General features: G+C 41.5%; 1 protein-coding gene across 1 annotated transcript in view; it reads right to left on the bottom strand.

The window, feature by feature from the left end:
- Positions 1 to 2,282: 2,282 nt before the first annotated feature.
- Positions 2,283 to 22,775, bottom strand: part of LOC117483469 (teashirt homolog 2) — a 43,114-nt gene continuing 22,621 nt past the window's right edge. Inside the window, exon 2 of the mRNA XM_034131830.1 lies at positions 2,283 to 6,025. Within this exon, the coding sequence (XP_033987721.1) occupies positions 2,988 to 6,025 (3,038 nt within the window). The 3' untranslated portion in view covers positions 2,283 to 2,987. The remainder of the gene's footprint in view (positions 6,026 to 22,775) is intronic.

Below are 22,775 nucleotides of genomic sequence, written 5' to 3' on the forward strand. Positions count from 1 at the left end.
TGTATGTGATTGAAACTACCTTTAGACTTAAAAAAATGTCCACCTTTTTCCTATGAATTGTGTGTATGATTGATATTACTGTGCTTCCCATAATCAGACAAAAACACACACCTCGGTTTTAAACTGTGTGTGTGTAATTGCAGAAAAGCTGACTGCGTTCGGTAATTAGCAATGACACGTTCGATGTACGGTGCGATTAACTCTGTTAATATGCAAACATCCAAAATGAATTAATATAAATCTTTGGAAGCATTATGGGTTTATTTCACTTAATTACCTGCGATGTGTTACCTGAAGTATATCAATGCTTAACAACTCAGGTATTCTTAACAGAGAGCATTAGGTTTATTTGGAAAAAAATAAGCAGCAGATGTTTGTATTATTTATTTTCCACACACTACAGTTTATACATCTTCAAATAATAAGAATCATAGACGTCATAAAATGTGCTTTACATTGAAATTGCAGCCATTTAGCATTGTTGTGTGCTAAAACTAAATCCCACATTGACTAATTAAAGCAAATTATGGTCAGAGATGACTCATTTCCTCCTGTGATTGCACTGTTAGCATTTTTCGTTGGCTAGCTTTTGGATAAATATGTTAACCATGTTCTGCTGAATCGTGAAAATGTACTTAGCATATGTACTGACTATGGGTTTGTATCTAAATGTAGGGAAATGATGAGGAGAATTCAAAAATAAAAACTGAATAAAAAGCCCATTTCTCTGTTGGATTACTTATTTATCTAAATACTTATCACAGTAATAAACCGTATTTAATTTCATCTTACTGTACACTATTTCATTTTACATTCTGTTCTTGTGTGTATCATATTCTATTTAAGCGTATACAGACTTCTTGCACTATTTTGTATTTGTATCGTTGTATGTTGCATCGTGGGAGGAGCTCGGCTCATAAGATTTCCATTACCATTTCTACACTGCAGCTTATATGCATATGATTTTGTTTGCACCAACCCTTACTTTTAATTTCCCTTAACACACACACACACATCTAATAATAAACACCCTTTGTTTTATTTCCTGCAAAGCATCTTGCTGCATCTTAAAGACAACGCTTGGCTTCGGTTTAGAATAAGTTGCTCTTAAAACATAATGGCCCTACAGACAAATCAGAGATCCATCGGCGGAGAAAGGCACTAAATAATTGATAGCTTTAATCTGCTCAGTGAGGTGTGTGGTCTTTGACAGTAATTATAAATGCAGGGAGAAATTATAGCTGAATACTTTAACAGCATTAGGAGTCATCTGATGAACAACGTGATTGCCTGCTCATTTCCAACAATAGGGGGCAAGTTGGTGTCACAGCATTCAAATCACCACAGAGCCCATGTGCTTTTCCCCATTTGCCATCAAATGTCAGTCGGCAGTTATAAAACACAGATTTGATGGGTGGAGGTAATTGAGGACTTGATTGCTGGAAAAAGAGATGAATTGCATAAAATGTTTATGAATTTTGAAGGCAATTATTTTTAATAGCCTTGAAATAATAGAGCTGGAGGAAATATGTTTAATTGTTATGATACCATCTTGCAGCAACAGCAGCGGCGTTCGCAGGAAAGCAATAACGTCTGACAAGAAGATGTATCTTAGGGTGTATCTAAAAGTCATAAGGTAAGGGAAGCAATGCAGTGTGCTGTACAGTATGAGGGTGTAGCTGTGAGGTTCTCCGTGGATTTAAAGGCATGCAATAGATGCTGGAGGAAATGTAAAATTAAATATAAGATATTTTATATTATGGGTTTGTCATTTCTGAATATTTTCCTGATTATTCCCTGAGAAGTTTGCTCGAAATAAGTAATCATTTGGTATTTCAAACATAAAAATATAGATTTCTTTGGTGAAAGAAAGGCTTGGTTTACATCCAGGTTAATATAAATGAATTATTACGTTATTATTGTTCATATTTGGCTCCATACATCTCCAATTGTATATTTTGCTGGTAGCCAAATTTGAAATTTCCTTCTGTTCTCGGAAAAAAAGACTATTTAGATTTCAGTAGTAATTAATAGTTATACAAAAAACCTATAGTTTTATTGGGAAACTTTCTTAGGAAATAATCAGGAAACGTATCTTTTGATATTTACAGATACTTGCATAACGCTATTACAATGCATTGGTATAATATAGATCATTATCGTCCACCTTTAAAACATTGATCTAAATGATTAGCTGGTAATATTCATACAAATAAAAAATCAAGCTAGTACCTTGGTAAACACACATTAAAAGGAAGAAAAAACATATACAGGCTGTTATCAAATGTTAACTCTTTATTTGAATAAGTAAAAAAAGGTGCAGGTATCACAGGTATCATCTGTCTTGCTGTTATCCTTGTTGCATGAAACACACTGTTTTTTTATTCTTCTAAAATATATTTACATGTGAAATATCCTTGTTTCCAAACTGTCTAATTATCTTTGAGTCATGTACAGATTCCGAGTCTAAACTGGTGATTAAACATTTATTAAAGTGCTTTTTTTTTTAATCTTCTATCATTTCAACACAAAACATCTTTACATAGCAATACACTGTACAGTTCTGCGTGTGTGTTATCATGTGTCGGGCTACCTGTTTGAACAGCTGCACGCTTATACAGGTGTGTTGTATCACAGAAGTTGTAAAGTACAATTAGTTAATTATTTTTGTCTTTGAAATACAATTGAAACTTGACATATCATACAAATAAATAGTAGTCATAGCCGGGGCTATTGCATGCAAACATCAGCAATTATGTTTCTTCAAGCAGTAATACACTTAATTACTGGTGATGCATTTGAGCAGGGTGCAAAAGTATCTCTTAGTTAACCTTATACCATTTCTAACCAGTGTGTCTTCGCTGTACTCCATGAAATGTTTCAAATGATGCACACTACACTAATTGAAAAATGGTTGAAATATCTGACCAGTGTATTAAATAAAAAAAGTAAGAAAAAGAAACCAAAAGTGACAATAATATGAAAAACTACTCCCTGTCCATTTCCACATACTGTGAATGGTTGTCAGGGGATTTGCTGTGAGTTTTACTCAAATGGAGTTTGACTGCGTGATTGCTCGCAAATGTCCGACAGCAGAGCTTACATCTGAACTTTGATTCAATGTCATCGTCTGTGACTAGAGCGTCGGAGGCCCTGACGCTGAGGGCCTTCGACAGTTCTGGCTCCTCCTTCTGGTGCTCAACCGGCATTTGACCCATGTCTTTGAGTAGGAACCCGAGATGGGACTCCAGATGGGAAATGAATTGGTTCGGTGACCTAAACTGGGAGGCGCAGTCATTGCAGTAGAAGATGGGGTGACCGGTGTCCATGTTCTTCAGAAATTTGGTCCCTCCACTTTTCCGCAGTTGGTATTTTACGTTTGCTAACCAATGGCTTATGGTGGTCATGGACAATCCGGTGAACTTGGAGATGTGCATCCGTTCCTGAGGGCCGAGGTCTGCGAGTAGGTATTTCCCCTCAGAGGTCATGAAGAGGCTGGAGGCGAACTGAGCTTGCAGGATGAGAAGATGCCGAGGGTTCCAGTTCGACTGTCTGCCTTTACGCTTGTGGACGGAGTAAACATCGGCAGACATGTCCTCAAAGTGCCGGACGTCTGATTCCAGCTTCATCGTCGGGATCCGTGACGGAATGGAAGATTTCGGCGTTGTGGCTTTTGGAAGAACTTTCAACATATCCGCGATGTCAGACAGAGCATATTTCTGTGGCATGGGGCTGGAGGGCTGAAGTACAGAGGAACTCGACTTGCTGTGTTTAGATTTCGTCAGGTCTATCGGTTGGTCCTCACTGACAAATAGAAAGGGGTTATCAGGTATTTTTCTCATCGCATTACCAAGCATTAAAGCTTGTTTCTCGCTGCTACGGTTAAGGTCAGCAAAAATAGACTGGGTGTGAGCTGTGAGTTTATCTAGTCTTGAGTTATTGGACTTATTTGCTTTGCCCAGATGATTGTTAAGAACAGACTGCAGAGCACTAAGAGGGTTTATGCCAAGGAGAGACTGAGTGTCACTGAGAGGCTCTGAAGTAGCGCTGCGTCCATTGCTGGCAGAGGGGCTCGGTGTCTTGCCTCTGTCAGAGAAATCTGGGCTCATCTTCCCTTTGATCGCATCACTCCCTTCATTCATACAGTCTGCATCAAGCTTTGAAGAGGAAGAGGAATCATCCTGACAATCGCTGTCATCATTCTCCAACAGATCAAACTTAGTATTCTGACTTTCTTTACCATCACTAATGCCAACCTTTTCTTTTTTTATGTCCACATTTTGATGCTGTCCCTGGGGAGCCTCCACTCCCACAGCCCTGTGGTATGACTTCCCCTTGGGGGCAATCGGTCTCAGCTTGTGGTTAAATGTGTGCTTTAGCTGAGAAGGGGGGGATGCAGAGAGAGGGGCTCTTTTGATGAGGCCAGAGAGCTGATAGGCAGCGTGAATACTCGGGTAGGCACTCCAGCTCGGTGTCCCTGTTTGAGCTTTATTGATGGCAGAGGCCACTGTGTTGGCTAAAGATTTGAGAATGTCCCCTCCTCCCCCAGAGTCCTGTTCAAGATCCTCCTCACGGAGATAAGGGTACTTAAAAGCCCCATTGGCTGCCTTTTGATCCTCACTCTCTTGCTTGTCATCTTTAGTTTCACTTTCTTCCATCTTCTCTGATGTACCTTCCCCCTGGCCGTCTTTCTCAACACTCCCGGGGGAGGGGTTTTTTGGAGGCACCTTTTCTCCCTCTGTGTAACTAACAGCAGGCTCGACTAAACTCTGGATCTTTTCAATGGCCAAGGGGTCAAGGGCTAACTGTTTACCCTTTTTAGAGGCTGAGTTTGTGACTTTGATGAAGTGTCCAGTAACCATCATATGCGTGGTGAGTTGCTGAAGGGTGTCATGGGAGCTTCCACACTCCATGCATTTGAGAATTTGAGACTTGCAAGTCTCAAACTGCCAGGTGTAACTCGCTCCATTCTGATAGCCGTAGCGATTGTTGGTAGCATTTGAAATGGCGGCGGCCCTTTGTGCCTCCGTGTAGCCAGATAAACCAGTCGTGGAGTCAGGGGAGCAAGGTCTCACCGTCTCAAAGCCCCGTTTCTTTGATGGTGGCAATAATTTGGATGTGAGTACTGGGAGTGGCTCTTTTAAAGGCACTTTTTGGTAATGCTTAGTTTTAATCATATGGACGCTCAAATCCTGGAGTGATTCAAAAGAGTGGCCACAGAACATGCACTTCAAAACTTTTTGCGCATCCTCTTTTCCCTCCATGTCGTGCAAGTTTCGTTTCCTGGATTTCGAGGACGAACCAGAGGAATTACTCTGTTTGCCGTGGTTGTTGTCCTGGTAGTGTCCACTCTTGCTCATGTGGACCGTCAGCTCTACAAGAGTGTCATAGGCTGCGCTACAATCCTTACAACGAAATCGGCTGGCTCCTGTGAACCCTGAGCCACAGGGTTTAGTGGTTTGCCTGTACAGATGGACGGAGCTGAAGAGGTTAGGTCTGCCTGTGGGTTTTGGGGAGAGTGTGTGGTGCAGGGTCTTGGAGAGTGCATCCTGGTGCCAGTCAAACTCAGTCTTGGTGCTGTCACAGTTGGCTTTGCTGTCACAGTTGGCTTTGCTGGCGCTTTTGCCAATTTTTAAGTCCATCCCTAACCCTGTCCAGTAAGAATCAGATAGAAAGTTTGCATACGCCGCCCTCATCTTCTCCAAGCTGCCGCCCGTCTCCTCTTTATGCTTAGAGCTGAGACTTTTGTCATCCTTCTCGCTCACAGGTGGCGAGGAGGTTTTGAAGTCTGAGAGTCTGTCACTGGTGTCGCTAAGGCGTGACGCTAACTCTAACTCGGCTTCTTGATTGGAAAGGACACTGATGGGTGAGTTCTGGTTGCTAAAAGTGTTGTTGCTCTTGTTGTCCAGCTCTCTGTCCTCGGACACTTTGGGGCTGGTCTTCTCTGAGCCTTCCTCTTCAGTTTGAGTGTCGTTCTCGGCGTCTTCCTCAGGAACGGGATCCTGAAGAACACCATCTTCATACACTGGAAATGGAAGAGAAAAAGAGATTAATACACAATGTCAAAAGAAGTTTAGGAAAAGTTATTCACAAGATACAATATTTACAAAATCTTCATGCATCAAGTATTGTTTTTTTGTGAAGTATAAGTCACAAAGGCCTTTACGGACAACATAATGGTGTCTATTTTGTGCCTTGTGAGGTTGGAGAGTAAAGCTGGACGTAATGTCTTTACTAACAGACTGCTGCTGGTGTAACGGCACCATGTGATTCACGACAGGCCATTGACTTAGTGCTGTGTCCAAGGTTTTTTCTGGCCTCAAGTTGAGATGTTTACAACAATCATTGGCCACTGAGTGACACAAGGGAATTGATTCTTCTGGGGCCTGCTAAGTGTTATTGTAAATGACCGATTCCATAGTGATTATGGATGTCCCAAAACTGCAATGAAAATGAAAGCCTTCTGTTCTGGATAACATGTCAGCTTCCCTGAAACCACATGTTAGAAATGTCTTAACGGAAACTAGTCTTAATACATTAAACAGATTGACTCAAAAGAGATCAGAAAACCCAACTTCTTCAGATATGTGGCCATTAAGCAAAAATAAAAAATATGTTGTGATTGTGATGCTGATGATTATGTTGATCTAACTGGTGTAAAAAAGCTGATTTAATTATCAGTTATTACTACACAATTAAAAAACCAGATTCAAAAAATTACTGGCAATCTGTCACGTCATTATATTTTCCCTGACAGTGTCATAAACAGCAATTACTTCTTTCATTATTCACCTGTTCATTCTCTCAACTCATAGAACACAAACATTATTGCTTCAATTAACAGATAATTAAACAACAGTATTTCTAATTGACACAGTTCCCATCATCCAATTAGTGGGAACTCTGACTCAGCATAGCGGGGGTTTTCATGTGGCTGCAGGGTTTGCACGACATAATATGAACACAGCCACAGATGATTAAAGTGTCCTCTTCTGACAATAACTATTTCAGATGATTTAGAATCTAAACATCCAGCAACCCACACAACAATATCACAGCCAATGTTTGCATATCTTTTGAAGACATTCTGCCATAAATACAGTTTGTCAGTGCTGTCACATATCCAAGATATTTTACGCCTGATAGGCATGCTGGAAATGTGCATTTTGGGAGAGACGTGGCAGATGTGCTCTGAGTTAAATATGAATAGGACATAACAACCCTGTCCAGGCACTTATGCATTTCATGTGGTTAATATTTCTCTTCTGAATAGAGGGGGATGGCTGAAGACGAGCACTCAGGAGTCCCACACTGGGCAGCCCATAGAATCCCTTTTTTGCCTTCTGAAAATAAAACTTTTTTTATTATCAATATTTCACAAGTGCCTCAAGAGAAACCCTGGAGGTGAATGCCTGCCAGCTAATGGATGGAGATGGGATTCGGACTTTCAAAACAAACGTGGAGAATGGGGCCTCGTGAACAAGAGCCTGCACACTCGCACCCAAGAGCCCCGATGTGCCGTGACCTTGATCCACCGCAAGAGAGATGGTTTGATTGGCCAACCGAGATCGGTGATGGCCTCCAAAACACCCTTGATGCTCAGGGAGAGAGTTGTCAAGAGCACACAGGAATGTTTTATTTATAGTCTTATATATAGTATTCACAGTGGAGGAGAACACCAATGGCTATGACAAGCTCCAACTTGATGTCCTCTCTCTTCAAAGTCGTCACTAAAACTAAAGGACTGGGAAGAGCGTACACCAAAGTGGGGAGATGAACATTTTTCCAGTCCAGTGAGAAAAGGCTCAATCCTGGTATGCACCATCATGTACAGTAAAGGCCATTTCCTGCATATTTGATGTTGCTTATAACTCCCAAATATATACTTCACCTACCCTATGTGTAAGATAAATGTGAGTTTCACAAAGACGGAGAACTGTTTTCCTGGAAATGACCACTTACATGTAGTTCAATTTGAATGTTAATGTTTGCGTCTTATCGTTGTATTTGAGGATGGAATTGACAGAGATTAACAGCTGCCCTTCCTGCTGTTCGACGCCGTTCTATCAGATGCCCTAAGTATCAGACATCCAGAGGCTCCAATTAACCTTCTGGCAGGGATCACTCCAAGATATCCACAACTCTGTCTTACTCCGCTTCTCACACCATTTATAACCATGCTTTTGGTCTAACCACTGTAATGCTGCCATGCCAGGCTGCCTTATTCTCATACAAGATCATATTCAAGGACAATGCCAACACCTTCCAAAAGGTCATTGAAACAAGTTTTGTTAAGAATACAGAATGAAATGGGGATAGGCCATACGAAAAAGTCATTGTTAAAAGAACTGGTGGATCACCGTTTAACACTAAAAAGGGTAGAGCAGAATTTGCTTGTTCTCAGGCACATTTTTTACAACTTGCTTTGAAAATGTTGTCGGTGAGTCCAAGCAAGGCACCTCCCAGTCTAACTAGCCTTACAAAACAAGAGGCTGGCATGCCTTGCCTGAGATTTAGCATGTCATAAACTGCTGTAAAGCCTCCAATCTGTGTCACTACAAATTTATATCTTCAGACAGAGATATGCAAAGGTCAAAAAACCTGAGGTGTCCATCATAAATCAGGCAGTTGAAGTGTTTATAACCTTTATCCGTTAGAGCAGACTCTTGGCATAGCGAGGCCTCGATTTACAGAAGCCTATTTCTGAGCCAAAAGGCTTTTTCCCCTTGCATCTAGAGAAACCAGCATAGGAAACAGTAGATTACATATACTGCTACATTTGAGGCAGCAGCTGTCCAACTGGATTGGTGCTAAATGCTTACACGACAATATATTTACAACTCAACTTCAAGCATTAGTATCTTCCTAGAGTACACAATCCCTTCTCCCTTGTGTAAGTGAGTCTATTCAAAATGTGTCAATCATTTTGGAAATGTGTGTGCCAGCTGTAAAAGGGCGTTCGGGTTCCAATGTTAACATGTCAGTAGGAACTTTTGTAAATTTGAGAACGTCAACATTTATCCCCTGGAAGGTCAACATTTCCTTCATTAATCTGACAAGCCAGGGAGAGTTAGCAGCCTGAGGAGCTTAGCTAATGGACAGCTGCAATACCCAGCACAGGACTTTGTGAGTATCCGAGGTAACACTATCTTCAGAGAAGATTGGGTAATTCATAGGTGCCAGTGACAGGTCTGCACGTCTGTGGCACTTTCCCCAGCGCTCTCCGGTTGTCTCAAGCTACAGTTTTTGTTGCTCGCAAATCAATATCTCTTTTTACTTCTCATTGATTGCCTTGTGGTGGGACCAACCTAAGCAGGACTGTTATGACATTTCTAGATTTCCCCCTGTCCTTGGAACAATCAATTACACGCGCATGGCAATCAAAACCTCTTTGCAAAATGAACCTGCTCCATGACATTTTCATCTCCCGGATTTATGCCATGTTAGAAAAAAAAAGGAAAAGAGGTGGATAAAAAAAAAGGAGGCCTGCTGTAAAGGCGGAGGACGCTGGAGAGCGCTCCACAACGCGCTCAGGATCACTGAGCAATCTCTAGTCTGTCTCAATAACTATCGTGTGTTTTCACTCACATGTAAGCAATGTGTTCAATGAATTGTCCGTTAATTTAAAAAACACTTAGTCACCGTGCTTATCTGCTGTTATAAATAGGTGTGAAATGTCAGTGGAAAAGTACATGATGTACAAATCCTAATTCCAAAGTTTTGCAACGTTGGAAACAGAAAGAGGTGTTTCTGAAAGCCGACTTGATGTGATTGTGATTTCTTCAGTGAGCTATCATTAGAATGAGAAACACATGTCACAAGGTTTAATATTTGACAGTGATATCTGACGAACACGGTGAGTAGTGAACGTCAAGATCAAACGGATACATTGTCAGACATCCTGATGATAGTCTTGATGACACATCTGAAGTTAAGACTGAACCGAATCACTTGAGATATTGCGAGGAGCTAATTCTGAGCCCCGGAGCCATCTGTAAAGATCTGTAAACACTTCTCTCTTCATTGTTCCCTGTCAGGAATCAGTCTCCTCGAGCCCAAGGACACTGCAGAGTAAATAGAGAACAATCACATTCAGACTGCTCCCTTTGACAACATTTGTCTAGAGGTTAATTGATATCACAGAATTAAATAGTTTTTGACTGGCTTTTAAATAGGAATGTGTCGTTAGCTCCCACCTGGCACATTATTTCATTCCAACACTTTTAAATGACATTCTTAATAGTCCTCAAAACTCTGCAGACACACTGTAACTGAGTCTATATCATCAAATTGTTATCAAGAGTATTGTCCTACACATTCTGCTAAAAATAAAAAGCACCATACACAAGTTGGATAATGAAAAAGTGGGTTAAAAAGCACCGCAAAAGTGGTTTGTTGGAGCTTCCTGAGGCTTTCGCTACAAAACCATGAGACGGAAACACTCATGTTCATTTTTGTATGCATGAAGGAGATGTTACCTAAAGCACATTACGTACTTCACTAAACACAAGCTATTCATGCAGATAAATGCCTTGCTTTTCATACGCCCTCAACTTTAATATTTTATAGTCTAATATAATCAAATGAAAACTTGCAGCTCCAAAAAAGACGCGGACAACTCGAGGACAGATTGTGAACACAGCAAACGGCACAATGTGCTCAGATGGACCGAGAGCCAGATTAATGAGAAGATCGCAAATATGACACCATATCCTGCCATCTGGCTGTTCATTTGGGCAAAAATGATCACAATAATTATGGCAATTAATCAAAAATGTTTTCACAACCAACATTCTGTTAACTAAAAACACAGAGAACTTTGGGAAGCACAGCAACAAATACAAAGGAATATCCAAAGGGAGGCAGCCTGGGCTTCGCAGCCTTTAAAAAAAAAGAGCTACTTTGTATGCAATTGTACACATTTCTATGAGTCTGTCTTTGTATGAACGCTAATCATGATATTACTGAGCCACATCTGATTGCCCTGCATGAAGCTGCAGGAGCTCCGTGATGTCACCGAGCGACGCTGCTCCTTTTGATGCCCACTAGAAGCTTCTGCTCCGAGACGCATCAGTCGGCCCGATGCCTAATTGGAAGTGAGCGGTGGGAGAGCATTGCAATCTGCACCCCAGCACCTAAGTCATCACTTTGAACGTGCCACAGCCGCCACATCACATGCAGTCGGTGGGTGTTGCATCTCACCAAAGGGCCCCCTAACAGCACCGGCTGAGACAATTATACACACAACACGCCCATCCTGTCTGCTAGACCCTCTCCAGACCAGCAGCACAAAGCCAGGAGGAAATTATCTATCTGTGAGTGAGATACTATTGTTTACATGGATGAAACCAGAAGTAGGTAGGTCGTTTTTTAAAGGGTTGTTCACCTATATTATATATACACTCAGTGGCCACAACATAAACCTCTAATGTAATTCAATATAATAACTTACTTTTATTTACTGCATCCTAAATAATAAACATACAATTAAATTGCCGCTTCTCGGAAAATGTTATAACGGAACATTATCAACTAAATAAATATGGATTTTCTTTAACTATGCTGTTTGTAATGAATTACAATGTATAGTTGTACCTAATAATACTGTTTTTTTTTTACATCAGAAGGGATGGAAAGTATCTTACCTACATTCATTTAAGTATCGTACAAGTTTCATGTCAATTTACTTTAATTACACTATCACAACAAGTATTATTATTATTATTTGACAGCTGAAACTACACATTTGACATAAGGACTATATATAAAACATTTTATTCGTAATCAAAATAAGATGTCATGTGATTAAATTAGCCAGTTGTATATGAAGCATTTACCTCGGGTTCAACACACTATGTAATTAAAGTACCAATTCAATGTAAATGTAGCAATAATGATGTCCCAAACATCTGATCAGACAACTCTAATAGGATTAGGCAAATTTAATTTTGAGACTTGAAGTACGTTATGTTGCTAATACCTCAGCAACCTTACTTAAATTGTAATATTGCTACTTCTACTTGAGTAAACAGTATGAATACGTTTTGTATAACTGCAAATCGCTGTGCTGAAACTAAGATTGCACTCCCATTAGATAGAAGATATCCCAAAACGATCTGCATTGCAAGAAACTAAATATAAGTAATCAAATGTTGGTTTGTGTGATTTGGCTGAACAAACCCCAACAGCTGAATAACCTTTATTCTGTTCTATATACAATGCTTAAAATATACTGTACAAAGCATGACTGTTTCCTATTTGTCCTCCTCTGCTAACAAGGAAAGGCAAATATAAACCATTTTGGCGAGCATGTAGGATTACGTTACAACTGAAGAGGCTTAAAAGCCGCAGTGTATATTTGTGAGATTACAGATGATCTTTTCTGGCCTGACTGATACACAGTTCCAGTTGGCGGAGCAGAAGCAGGGCGGCTTCAGCTCCGAGTGTATTTTCCTCGAGCAGGAGGGGAGCCGCTCTGTCACTCGGTTTCTGAAGAGCTCGTGACACGGCTCTCCAGGAGCGACATGATGAGGTCTGATGGTTCCTTTCTGCAGAATAGCAGTTTACCCCTCATTCACCCTTATCAGAGAGTGAACCCATCATCTTACAGTACGCCACTCAAACCGCCGCGCATATTGGAGCTGACCAGTCGAGCAAACAGGGCGGTACTAATAAAAGACCATCTTGCTTTGGTTCAAATTTCCCTGATTGAATGTCAGTCAGGAATGTTTGTGTGGCAGCAGGGAGGAAAGTGGGCCATCGTTTAAAGGACCACTGCCTCGCACACATAAGGCCTTTGTTCTAGTTTGATGAGATACCGAGTGAAAGGTATGATGGCCTACACACGCCTAACGTGCCGTTTGTTTTTCATGCAACTCATAAAAAGCTTTTCTATTCCAAAGCAATCACTGCCTGATGCTTTGTAATCATTTACTTCAATATGATTTGGTTTTATTTTGCATTTGAAGGGATATATCTAGGATTATGTTTTAAATTGTACATTTCTTCGTTAAACAGAGAATATTATGCTCATTTTCAGGTTCATATTTGTATGTAGTGTCTCTACTGTGACATGTCTCCTTGCTTTAATGTTCAAAAAGCTCTTTATTTTTCACCCTCTGTCTGAAACCAGAGCCCAGTCTGCTCTGATTGGTTAGCTGGCCGACTCTGTTGTGATTAGTCAACCGCTTAGAGATGTCCCGCCCCTTAGCCTATAACGTACAATGTGTTTGAGCGCTGGCGAATAGAAGTGCGAGTGTTGCATAGTGATGTCACCATGTTCCAGAAGTAAACAAAGGAGTCCAATGGAGGTTTTTCAGGCTAACACACTGTAGGAAAAGGAGACCCCCCAAAAGCAGAAATGTCCTCTTCAAAAGTACCAGAGAAAGCCTGTGGCAAGTCTCCTTCACACTCTGCTCCACTGACTGTGTACCTTTTAGTCTTCCCCTGAGATCAGTACACGTATATACAGTACATACAGTCTCTGCATCATAAACCTTTCATGAACCCTAAACACTGGCCCTCCCAAACAACAACAGCCCTCCATCAAGGTCAGGACTAGATGAATCTGATAGTGCAGCTGGAAGAGACTGTGTGTATTCTATTAAAACAATCTGCATTTCACTAAGTCTTCCCGCCCGCTCTGTCCCTCTATGGATCTTTCATTAGATTCTGGACGGGCTCCAGCAAAAGCTTTCCTTGTACAAGCAGTTTTATGCAGTTTTCAGCAAAGGGAGGCATTTTTTTACATTCCAAGTTCATTAATAGTAGATTGCCACTTTTTCCCTTCATTAAATACAATGAGGCTACAGAGTGAATTTGCAGCTGAAGCGTGGTACTGTCAGTTTCTACTGGGACCAAAGGCGGCTTCATGGCAAGCATAAAGGGAGAGAAGCAAGCCCGCCAAACCTGCAGCTCTGTGGGACAAGACGAGCAGCAGTAAGTGAGGCAGGAAGGCTTCAAAACAGCCCTCGCTCCCTCCTATTCAGATTCATTTTAATGGCAAATTTGTTGTCAAGTGTCCTCCGCAAAATGATTAGGGCCCGCTGCTTTCTGAAAAGTGCAAACTTCTGGATTTGCCTGCTGCGCATTGTCACTTTGACAGCCCATTCGGAGAACAATGGCTGCCCAAATAGTGAAATGTGTTGGCAACCAATAGTTGAAAGTTTCCCCTCAAAACAGGCTTTCTGCTGTTTGTGGGTATTCTGCTGTGTTGATATCTAGATGTTGATTAGAATGAAAAGAGAAGCCAGTGAATTGGGCTCCCCAAGAGCAGGCACATCAACCATTGTAAGAGATTGACAGTCACTCCATTGAGCCAATTATTTCTGTTCATAAGACCTGTTTCTATAAAAACTGGTTAAAGACTGCAGTCATTGTTTGAGCATCTGAATTAAACTACTGGTAGAATTTACAGAAAATCAACAGCATTTAATGCCCACTTAGTGTGCTTTTACTACATGGAATAATTACAAGTATAATATTGTTTCCATTGGTTGTTAAAGTTAAATACAGTCCCAGAATGAATGCACAAAAGAAACAATGTGAACACCTACGCACATGGTCTTTTATAGTGTGTTAAAAATATGGTAAATTATCCTCATGTCGCCTACAATAAAGGAAACATAATCAAAACTAGACGCAGCGGCTATATGTGTGGTGTATATTCATTAGTAGCACACTGCAAACATATCAAAGTTGTTCAAATACTGCCACAGGAGAAGTCAGTGCAACACAAATGTTTTCTCAGTGCTATATCCTCATTTAGCCTACGAGTCGGCGTCGTGACATTTGTAAGGTGTTCAGCTGTAATGGAGGAGGAGTAGGTGCCGACTGCAAGGCGAGTGCAGAGCCTTTTTTATTCATTGCATGGGAGAAAGTGGTTAATTTATTGAAAAGAAGGTAGGCGGACGAAGCAGCGGAACGGAACTGATACCCTGCGTGGCTGTAGGTTGTGCACCGAGGGGGAGGAGAGAGTCAGGGTGGGGGGGAGAAAAAAGGAGGTTGAGGGGAGGCGGAGACCAGAGCGACAGAGGAACGGTTAATGGAAATGAGTGACAGGCTTTCAGAATGATTTACAACGGGTGGCGCTGCGGCAGAGCCAGCGCTTGATGGATGATCCTGAAAGACGGAGACGAACCATAAATCATGTCTTTGAATCATTGACAGAGATAAAGGAGGGGGAGAAAAAGCAATGGCATTGACGTTCATTCTTCCAATAATGTACATTGACGAGTTACACTACGGAGCCTTAATTAAAAAGTGAACACGGGTCTTCTCCCTCTCTCAACTCGCCCCCCTCCCTCCCTCCCTCCCTCCTCCTTCTCCCCCCTTCCCTCCCCTCCCCCCCCCCGCTGGCTATGTTCCTCCATCCCTCTCTTCTCCATTGCGATATCAATGGTAATTAAAGAAGCAGTATCCCCGGCCCCTGTCCCATAGCCACTTCCTTCTGCTTCCCACAGCAGCCAGATTAGATAAGTGCTCTGCTAAAAGATAATGTCACCCCTCAACAATATCAATGTGGGTCTGGGCCATTTGTTTCTACATCTGTAAACACACACATATAAACTGAGACGAATGGGGGGGCCGGGGAAAAAGAGGCAAGATTTATTTATTTATTTAAAAGACAAAGAAATAGGAGTTGTGATGTTTTGTACACTAATAGTATTCAGTTAGAGGACACCATGTTGGTTTTACACTGGACACTGTACCTTTTACATCTATATTTAATGTAGTATGCTATTGCACATTTAATTTAACTAATATGCTTCATCGTGTTTATTTGACGGATAGTCTTTCACTGTCAATATGTATGTATTTTTTTGCATTTTTCATTTAATCGTTTATTTGAAGAAGGACATGCACATTGATGAACATTTTAAACAAATAATGCTTTAAAACGTAAACATGCCGGATCTTAGCTTTGAGCTAATTTCCATCCGTAGTCCCGTCACATACAACATTTAAGAACCTGACATTTATATACATAGCACAAACAAATACATGATATCCAGGAAGAGCATGAGCAGCATATACAAGCATTAACCACGTGGCAGTACACTATAGCAGCAAGTGCTACATAAAGTGCAAGGGAAGATACCCCTGTATTAAAGTGCATCTAGCGGTGATTTCACGTCTGTTTGTTGCTCATCCATTCTTTAAGTTGACCTTTAAAACTATTGAGAGTGGGACAATCCCGTATCTCAGTTGGGAGGCTATTCCAGAATGAGCTGCCTTTAACGGAGAGGACATTTTGTCCAAAAGTGGTCGGTCTACGGTGGACTTCACAGTCTCCTCTGGTTTCTGACCTAGTGCAGCGTCCAGTGTGGTTTCTGTGGATGAATTCCCCTAAGGGAGGGGGGGGGGGGGGCAGTCCATGTAAACATTTATAAAAAAAACACATGCTTTTAAAAGACTTTAAATGGTCAAAACTCAAGAAATTGTGTTTTTCAAGGATGGTACAGTCGTGGTATGAATTAGGCTTTCTGTCAAACACCTTGATTATCTACTCTTTTTCATTTTCAAATGATGTGCAATGCCTTGTTTTAACATGCAAAACATGTCCCAAATTGGGATAAATAAAGTAAATCTTATGTTATCTTATCCTAATAAACACCATTAAACATTAGGAGAAAGAGCAATATTAGATTTTTCTTCCCTTGCTTTAAAATCTAACATGCCGTTGACTCATATCCCCCCACTCTTAAAAATGGTGTTGTTCCGTCTTGAGTGCAGATGGCACTTTGATAAACAGGGGGAGCCCTGTAGGAGCGCGGAGGCTGAATGAGTGGCATTCCACATCAGCTGAGCTCCCTTAAAGTGCACACAATAGAGCAATGAGGTGAAAGTAATCCTAAACATCTGTCTTATGTGTCCTACACGCACAGGCTGTTTGTTCAAGTTTGAGGAAAGACATTAGCAAGAGGGGAGACACACGGAGGGAGAGGAGGATATATCAATTCATGCACTAGTTCTCCAAAGGGATTAAGCCGGGCCTCTGTTGTCTGTCCTCTCGCTGCAAACAAAATGGAGAAGACTGCCCTACTAACGCAACTACTCTCTTTCATGACCTACTGTAGCAAGCTAAATGAGCATACAGTATATCACTGTAACTGATTTTAATAATTCAAACTTTATATATATATATTTTTTTAAACCCGGCTTATTATTATATTTTTGCACATTTTTGCACAGCCCTCCACTTTAAAATATTATATACAGTTAGCTATTTATTGTCATGTATTTATTGTACTAAGTTTATTTTGTATATTTAGATTTAGTGTAAATACTTGTCTTAGTATAGTTTTTTCTTTATATTTTCGTTTTATAATCGTTATATTTTTGACCTTCTCTTACAACTTATTGGTCTTTGTGATTGCACCACCATATACCAAAGCAAATTCCTGTGTGTGTAAACGTACCTGGCAATAAACTCGATTCTGATTGTGATTAAACTGGTTATAATGAGGCGGTTCTTTGTATTTAAGATACAGAGATTCTGATCGGGCCATGTGAGAATAGGACAAATGATGAAACTATAGTAGGCTTGGTGCACCGTCCTGTTGGACGCCTATACAGGGAGGCTGGGGGCAGTTGGTCAGCCCATTGCGTATTGGGATATTCACCGAAAAATAACTGAAAGACACACAAAGCTGTCGCTCTGTCTCTCCGTCCCTCTCCTGCTGTGAGAAGACATTTTGGCAAGCTAAAATGGAAATGAATACACAATGGTCATCTCGCATTGAAGAGCTGTGGCAATAATATTGGTCAGGCAAAACTCTGCCCTGCCCAGAGTGTGTGTGTCTCTCTGTGTGTGTGTGTTCATGTGTTTGTGCATGTTTATGAATGATTCATGCTGCAGGGCAACACAAAAGCTCACACAGAGGCTTCACACGATTTCAGAATCATTTTCATTTGAAGGCTTGAAGTTGTTAATATCATGTTTGATCGCATCCTTGCATCAAAACACAGTTTGATGGACAAGGGAAATAATTACTTGTCATTCACGTGTCTGAGGTTTCTCTTCTCTTCTCTGTTGTTGCTGTTAAACATGTTCCTGTGTTAAACACTTTTTCCTCACCCAACTCCAACAAAAAGGTTTTTACTCAACTTTCAAGTCATATCTCAAAATGAGAAAAAAATAAATAAACAATTTGGATCCAGAAAAGATAATCTGTTGGAGTGAAACTGGCTGTTCAGGTGAATGAATCAAAAGGGTTTGAGAGTAATGAACTTCTCGGAGTCTTTGTCATTAGTGGACAATAGCTCTCGTTGATCTTAAATGGTCTTAAAAGATGATCCATAGAGTAATGAAGCCAGCTCTGCTGCTGGCCCGATGCCCACAACAGGACATAATCAAAGTCACAGGGGAAACACTGAAGCTACTGTTACCAAAGAATCCTTCCACTTTCCCATTGCATGCTATTTTAAAATTAAGAACAAGATCAATCTGTTTCTGGTTACTTTGTAGATTCTACATGCTTAATATTCAAATTCATAGCATGTGTTTCTGGGCCGTCACAGAGCAGCAGGACGGCATGCAACCCACTGGGTCTTTAGGAAGAGCAGCATGTAGAGTCCAAGACCCGCCCCCTGACTCTCTGCCGGACCACCCTGCTCGCTGCGTTACGCTACATGACAGGACGGTGCTGCTCAGTCCTTGGACCATCGCATTGTTTTTCTTGGACCATGGTGAAAGCAAATAGCAGCTAAAGGGCCCCGGCGCTTGCAGTAAAAACCAAAAACCCGTGCAGTCATTCATCAAAGCTAAGACAACTCGCTACTCCCCCACCAACTCCAACTCCCCCAAGGCACGGCCATCTCCCCCTCCGCTCTGGGTTTTAACTAGGACTCCAAATAATTCCAGAAATGACAAATGATACTTATATCTCTGGCCTGTGCCGAATCAATAAGCATGCAGAACAACTATCCATCTTGAGAGGTATCGACAGACGCGGCTCGACATTGGCGGAGAAGCACTTGGTGGCTTTATTCAGGAATCGGGAAGGGAGGGACGGGGGAGAGCAGAAGACACAGTACACTCACTTTTAAATTACAATAAACCACCCAATGCTGTTTACAATCAAAAAGCTATTACAGGAACTGCAGCATCCGGAGGTATAAACATAAAGAAGGAGGACACGGCCTCACAATAAGAAGGCCCAATGATCGTTTCTGGAAATATGGGTAACTTTGTGAACTGGGACAGGGGTTATTTTGACATAAGCACCTGCACATGTTTACATGGCAGTTGTGTGCTGGTATGAGCTGATGGGTGGCGATACGGCCCCTCTCTGGTCCCCCGGCTGGATCCAGCAGCTGACAGATAGCACTTCAGAGCAGCTTTAGCTGCAGCCCCCCTTGAGGGGCTGTGATTGATGACTCGCACTGCCACCTAGATCCATTTTCTCCTCCAATCTGACTCCTCACAGGTAGAGTGGAGCCCCCCCCCCCCCCCGCAACTCTCTCATCTCCCTTTAAATTCAAGTAGGCTCATTTTCGCAAAGGAGTTCACCAACAGAGCGACTTCAAAACATCTACTTTGAACAAATTAAAACCAGAATCGTACAGAGGCAATAACTCGAACTAAATGCCTTGCAAAGCCATTTTGATCCTGAACATTAGAGATCAGAAAGGCAAACAGGAAAAAGAACCGATGAGATGTTTGCGGGCATAATGTCATTAGCAGGGAAAATGTTTAGACCCAGGACCCCTGCAGGTCTGAAGGCATTTAAGAACAGTTAGCTTAGCCATCTGGTAGACAATTACACAGGAACAAACACACCGCCTCAGCAAATAAAGCTTGGCTCATCAATCACAAGAATGGCCAGAAGTTGGCCTGTTATTCCCTCTGATTTAATAACCCGAACCGCAGTGTTATCCACTACAAGTCTTCAAGTCAAGGGAAGAGCATCCAAACATTTTACAGCATTATGTGGCAGAGCGTGAATAACAACAAAGTGGATTTTTCCTCATATTTTATCAGTAGTAGATGTTATAAATTATTTCTGAGCCTAACCAGGGAATGATAAAAAGAACAAGGAACTTTGATAGCGTCTCGGAAATTGGACTTTAATTTGCACCAGGCTGCGAACATAAATGGAAGTGAAAAAGAAGTGCAAGGTTAAAATTAAAAACATTTGAAACTTTCGCTGTTTCCAGTTTCAAGTAGTTTACTTAATTAACATTTGCCCCGCACTTTTAATTGCAATCATACTCCCCCATGGGACTTGAGTGTGGATTGTCTGGTAATTGCAGATGTTGATACGAGACGGTGACACAATGTCAAGCCTATTTCCGAAAATGACTGAACAAAAAGAAGGGATGATCAGGAACGCACAGCCACAAAAAAATCAGCTTCTTAAATTCACTAACAATGGGATTTCATGAATGTAAGACAAAGCGGAAGAACTAGAAGCAATATGCTATAATGAAACCCATCCCTGAGCGTTAAAAGGCAAAGACACAGGCTGAATTTCACCTGGATGCAGGTCAGTCTTTGTCAGTTTCACCGCAGTGTGTCGTGAGCCAAGAACATTTTCATCTGTGTTTCTGGGTTGTGGCCTGCATGGCCTGTGTGGAAGAAAAGAAGTAGGCCACCGCTGCGGTCTCCGATTCTCCTCTGTACACGCGTCACCTGCCAGCTCATGTGGCCCAGCTGAGACATGAACAGGTCTGGCAAGAACCAAATGTTTTCATTTACCTCAGGGGCATCTACACTCTTCTTTAGCAGGCGGTGGCAGGCTAACATGTCAAGATACCGGCCCGGGACTCTGGGCCTCAGGGAGAGGTCACGCACTAAGAGCGTGGGTTCAGAAAACATCAAGATATAACTCTGTGCAAGAAGGAAGGCAGACCTCTGCATTGCTGCATCCTCCCTGCTGAATATGAGCAAATAACATCAACACCAGATGTGTTATTAATGCAGATAGAGACACACCAAAAGGTAGCGTTTTGTTTCATAGCATATTCCAACACCTCGGAAACCTGAAAATGTGCTCCATTACACCTTTACGCTCAGATTTGATATGTGTTCACATTGTTTGATGGATCTACATTCGGCTGGGCAGCAGGGGGTGGCGGTGCTTCTCAGGCTAACCTCAACACGTCTATTTCTAGCTGAGGACTTGCTGACAGCACATTTAACTTTGTGATCTGCACATGAGAGACAGCTAACAGTTGCTGACAGCTGAAACAAACCGAGACACATTTCCCTATACGATATCTTATTGACACTTTTTATTTGATGAGGACTTCAACTAACTTTGAGATAAAAAGGCAAAACGGTTGGATGGTGGGTACAAAAATATCATAAAGGGAAGGTTGATTTCCAGCCAGCTCATGGAAACTCATTTCCTTTGGGGAGGCTCTGTCTATAGACGCCTGATTTATGATCTAGTCAGTTTTTGCAAGTGTGTTCACAGGTTTCTGGGAGTAACACTCAATTAGAGCAGCAGGGGTTAGGAGTATGTTTTTTTGTGAGGATAAGTTAAAGCTTGACACGTTTATTTCTGCCAGTGCAGCTTGAAGAGCCGGTGACAGACTATCAAAAGTATTTTTCTTTGATCACCCAATTCAAAGTGTGGGAAATAGTTACCGTCCCTGACAAGTGAAAAGGAACAAATCCAAAAGAAACACAACATGTTTATAAAGCACAATCTTAAATACCAGTCAACAGAAACCGAGAGTGGAAAATAACAGTGAAGATGGAAATGTCATCACTTAGCAGGACAACAAGAAGCTGACGAATGCAGTGTTCATCACATTTTGTGGACATTCAAATTAGCTTGAATAGGATTCCTGCTAAACATGACCATGAAAATTGCGTCAAACCAAAAGCTTCATGGATTCAGCAGAGCAAAAATCCTCAATTACAAGCTAAATGCCATGTCTCTTCACAATTTTTATAAAACTAGTAAATCTTATTTTTGAGACATTTAATGATTGAGCCAGCCAGTGAGACATGGGAACAAAGTACCAGCGCAAAGAGTTACTCATATCCCTGTTGAAAAACTCCTCCGTTTAATGATTCACCACTAAGGAGAGTCCATACACTTCCAGAAGAATTCAAATCCCTTTTCCCACAGCCTCTTTCAGTCCGTATGATAAATGACACCCGTCATTCTGCCGTTGCCAAACAGCACAGAGGGGAATTGTACTGATATATGATTCACAAGAACAGGAAATAAACTCTGCCTTTCTCTGGAGCGCTCCCACTTGCCAAGTAGGACGGACCTGGACAGTGTCAAGGCTCTCATGGTGGAGGCAGTGGGAAGGCTGACGGCGCTTAAACCCAAAAAGGGAATAGACAGTGGGGTTTCCAAAATGAACTCTCCCCTCTCTCTCTCTCTCGAGCTCCTGATGACTGATGAAAGAACCACTGCATTAAAATAGCATCGGCATCTATGGGAACGAGCTTTAGGAGGATCGGAAAAATTAAAATAGAGGGCACGCTAAAGTCTGCAATTATCAAACAGGGGAAAAAAGATATAGAACGAGCAACCTCCCTCTGCCCCCAATTACAATGCAGCAAGTGAGGCTAATTACTGCGCCTTGATTATTTCAGATTTCTGGGTGAGGGAGACTGACGAAGACTCAGAGAGATCGGGTGTGAGTTCAGATAAGGCTAGTTCACACAGATTCAACATATACATAAATGAACGTGTGAAATATACATTCACAGGTATGGATTGAGATTGATAACGCTGTAACAATGTCATTATCTGTTTCTGTCTTTAGAATAGTTAATAAAATATGTCAAAGCTTGAATACAGTAA

This window comes from Trematomus bernacchii, unplaced genomic scaffold, assembly GCF_902827165.1.
Source record: "Trematomus bernacchii unplaced genomic scaffold, fTreBer1.1, whole genome shotgun sequence".
Lineage (NCBI taxonomy): Eukaryota > Metazoa > Chordata > Actinopteri > Perciformes > Nototheniidae > Trematomus > Trematomus bernacchii.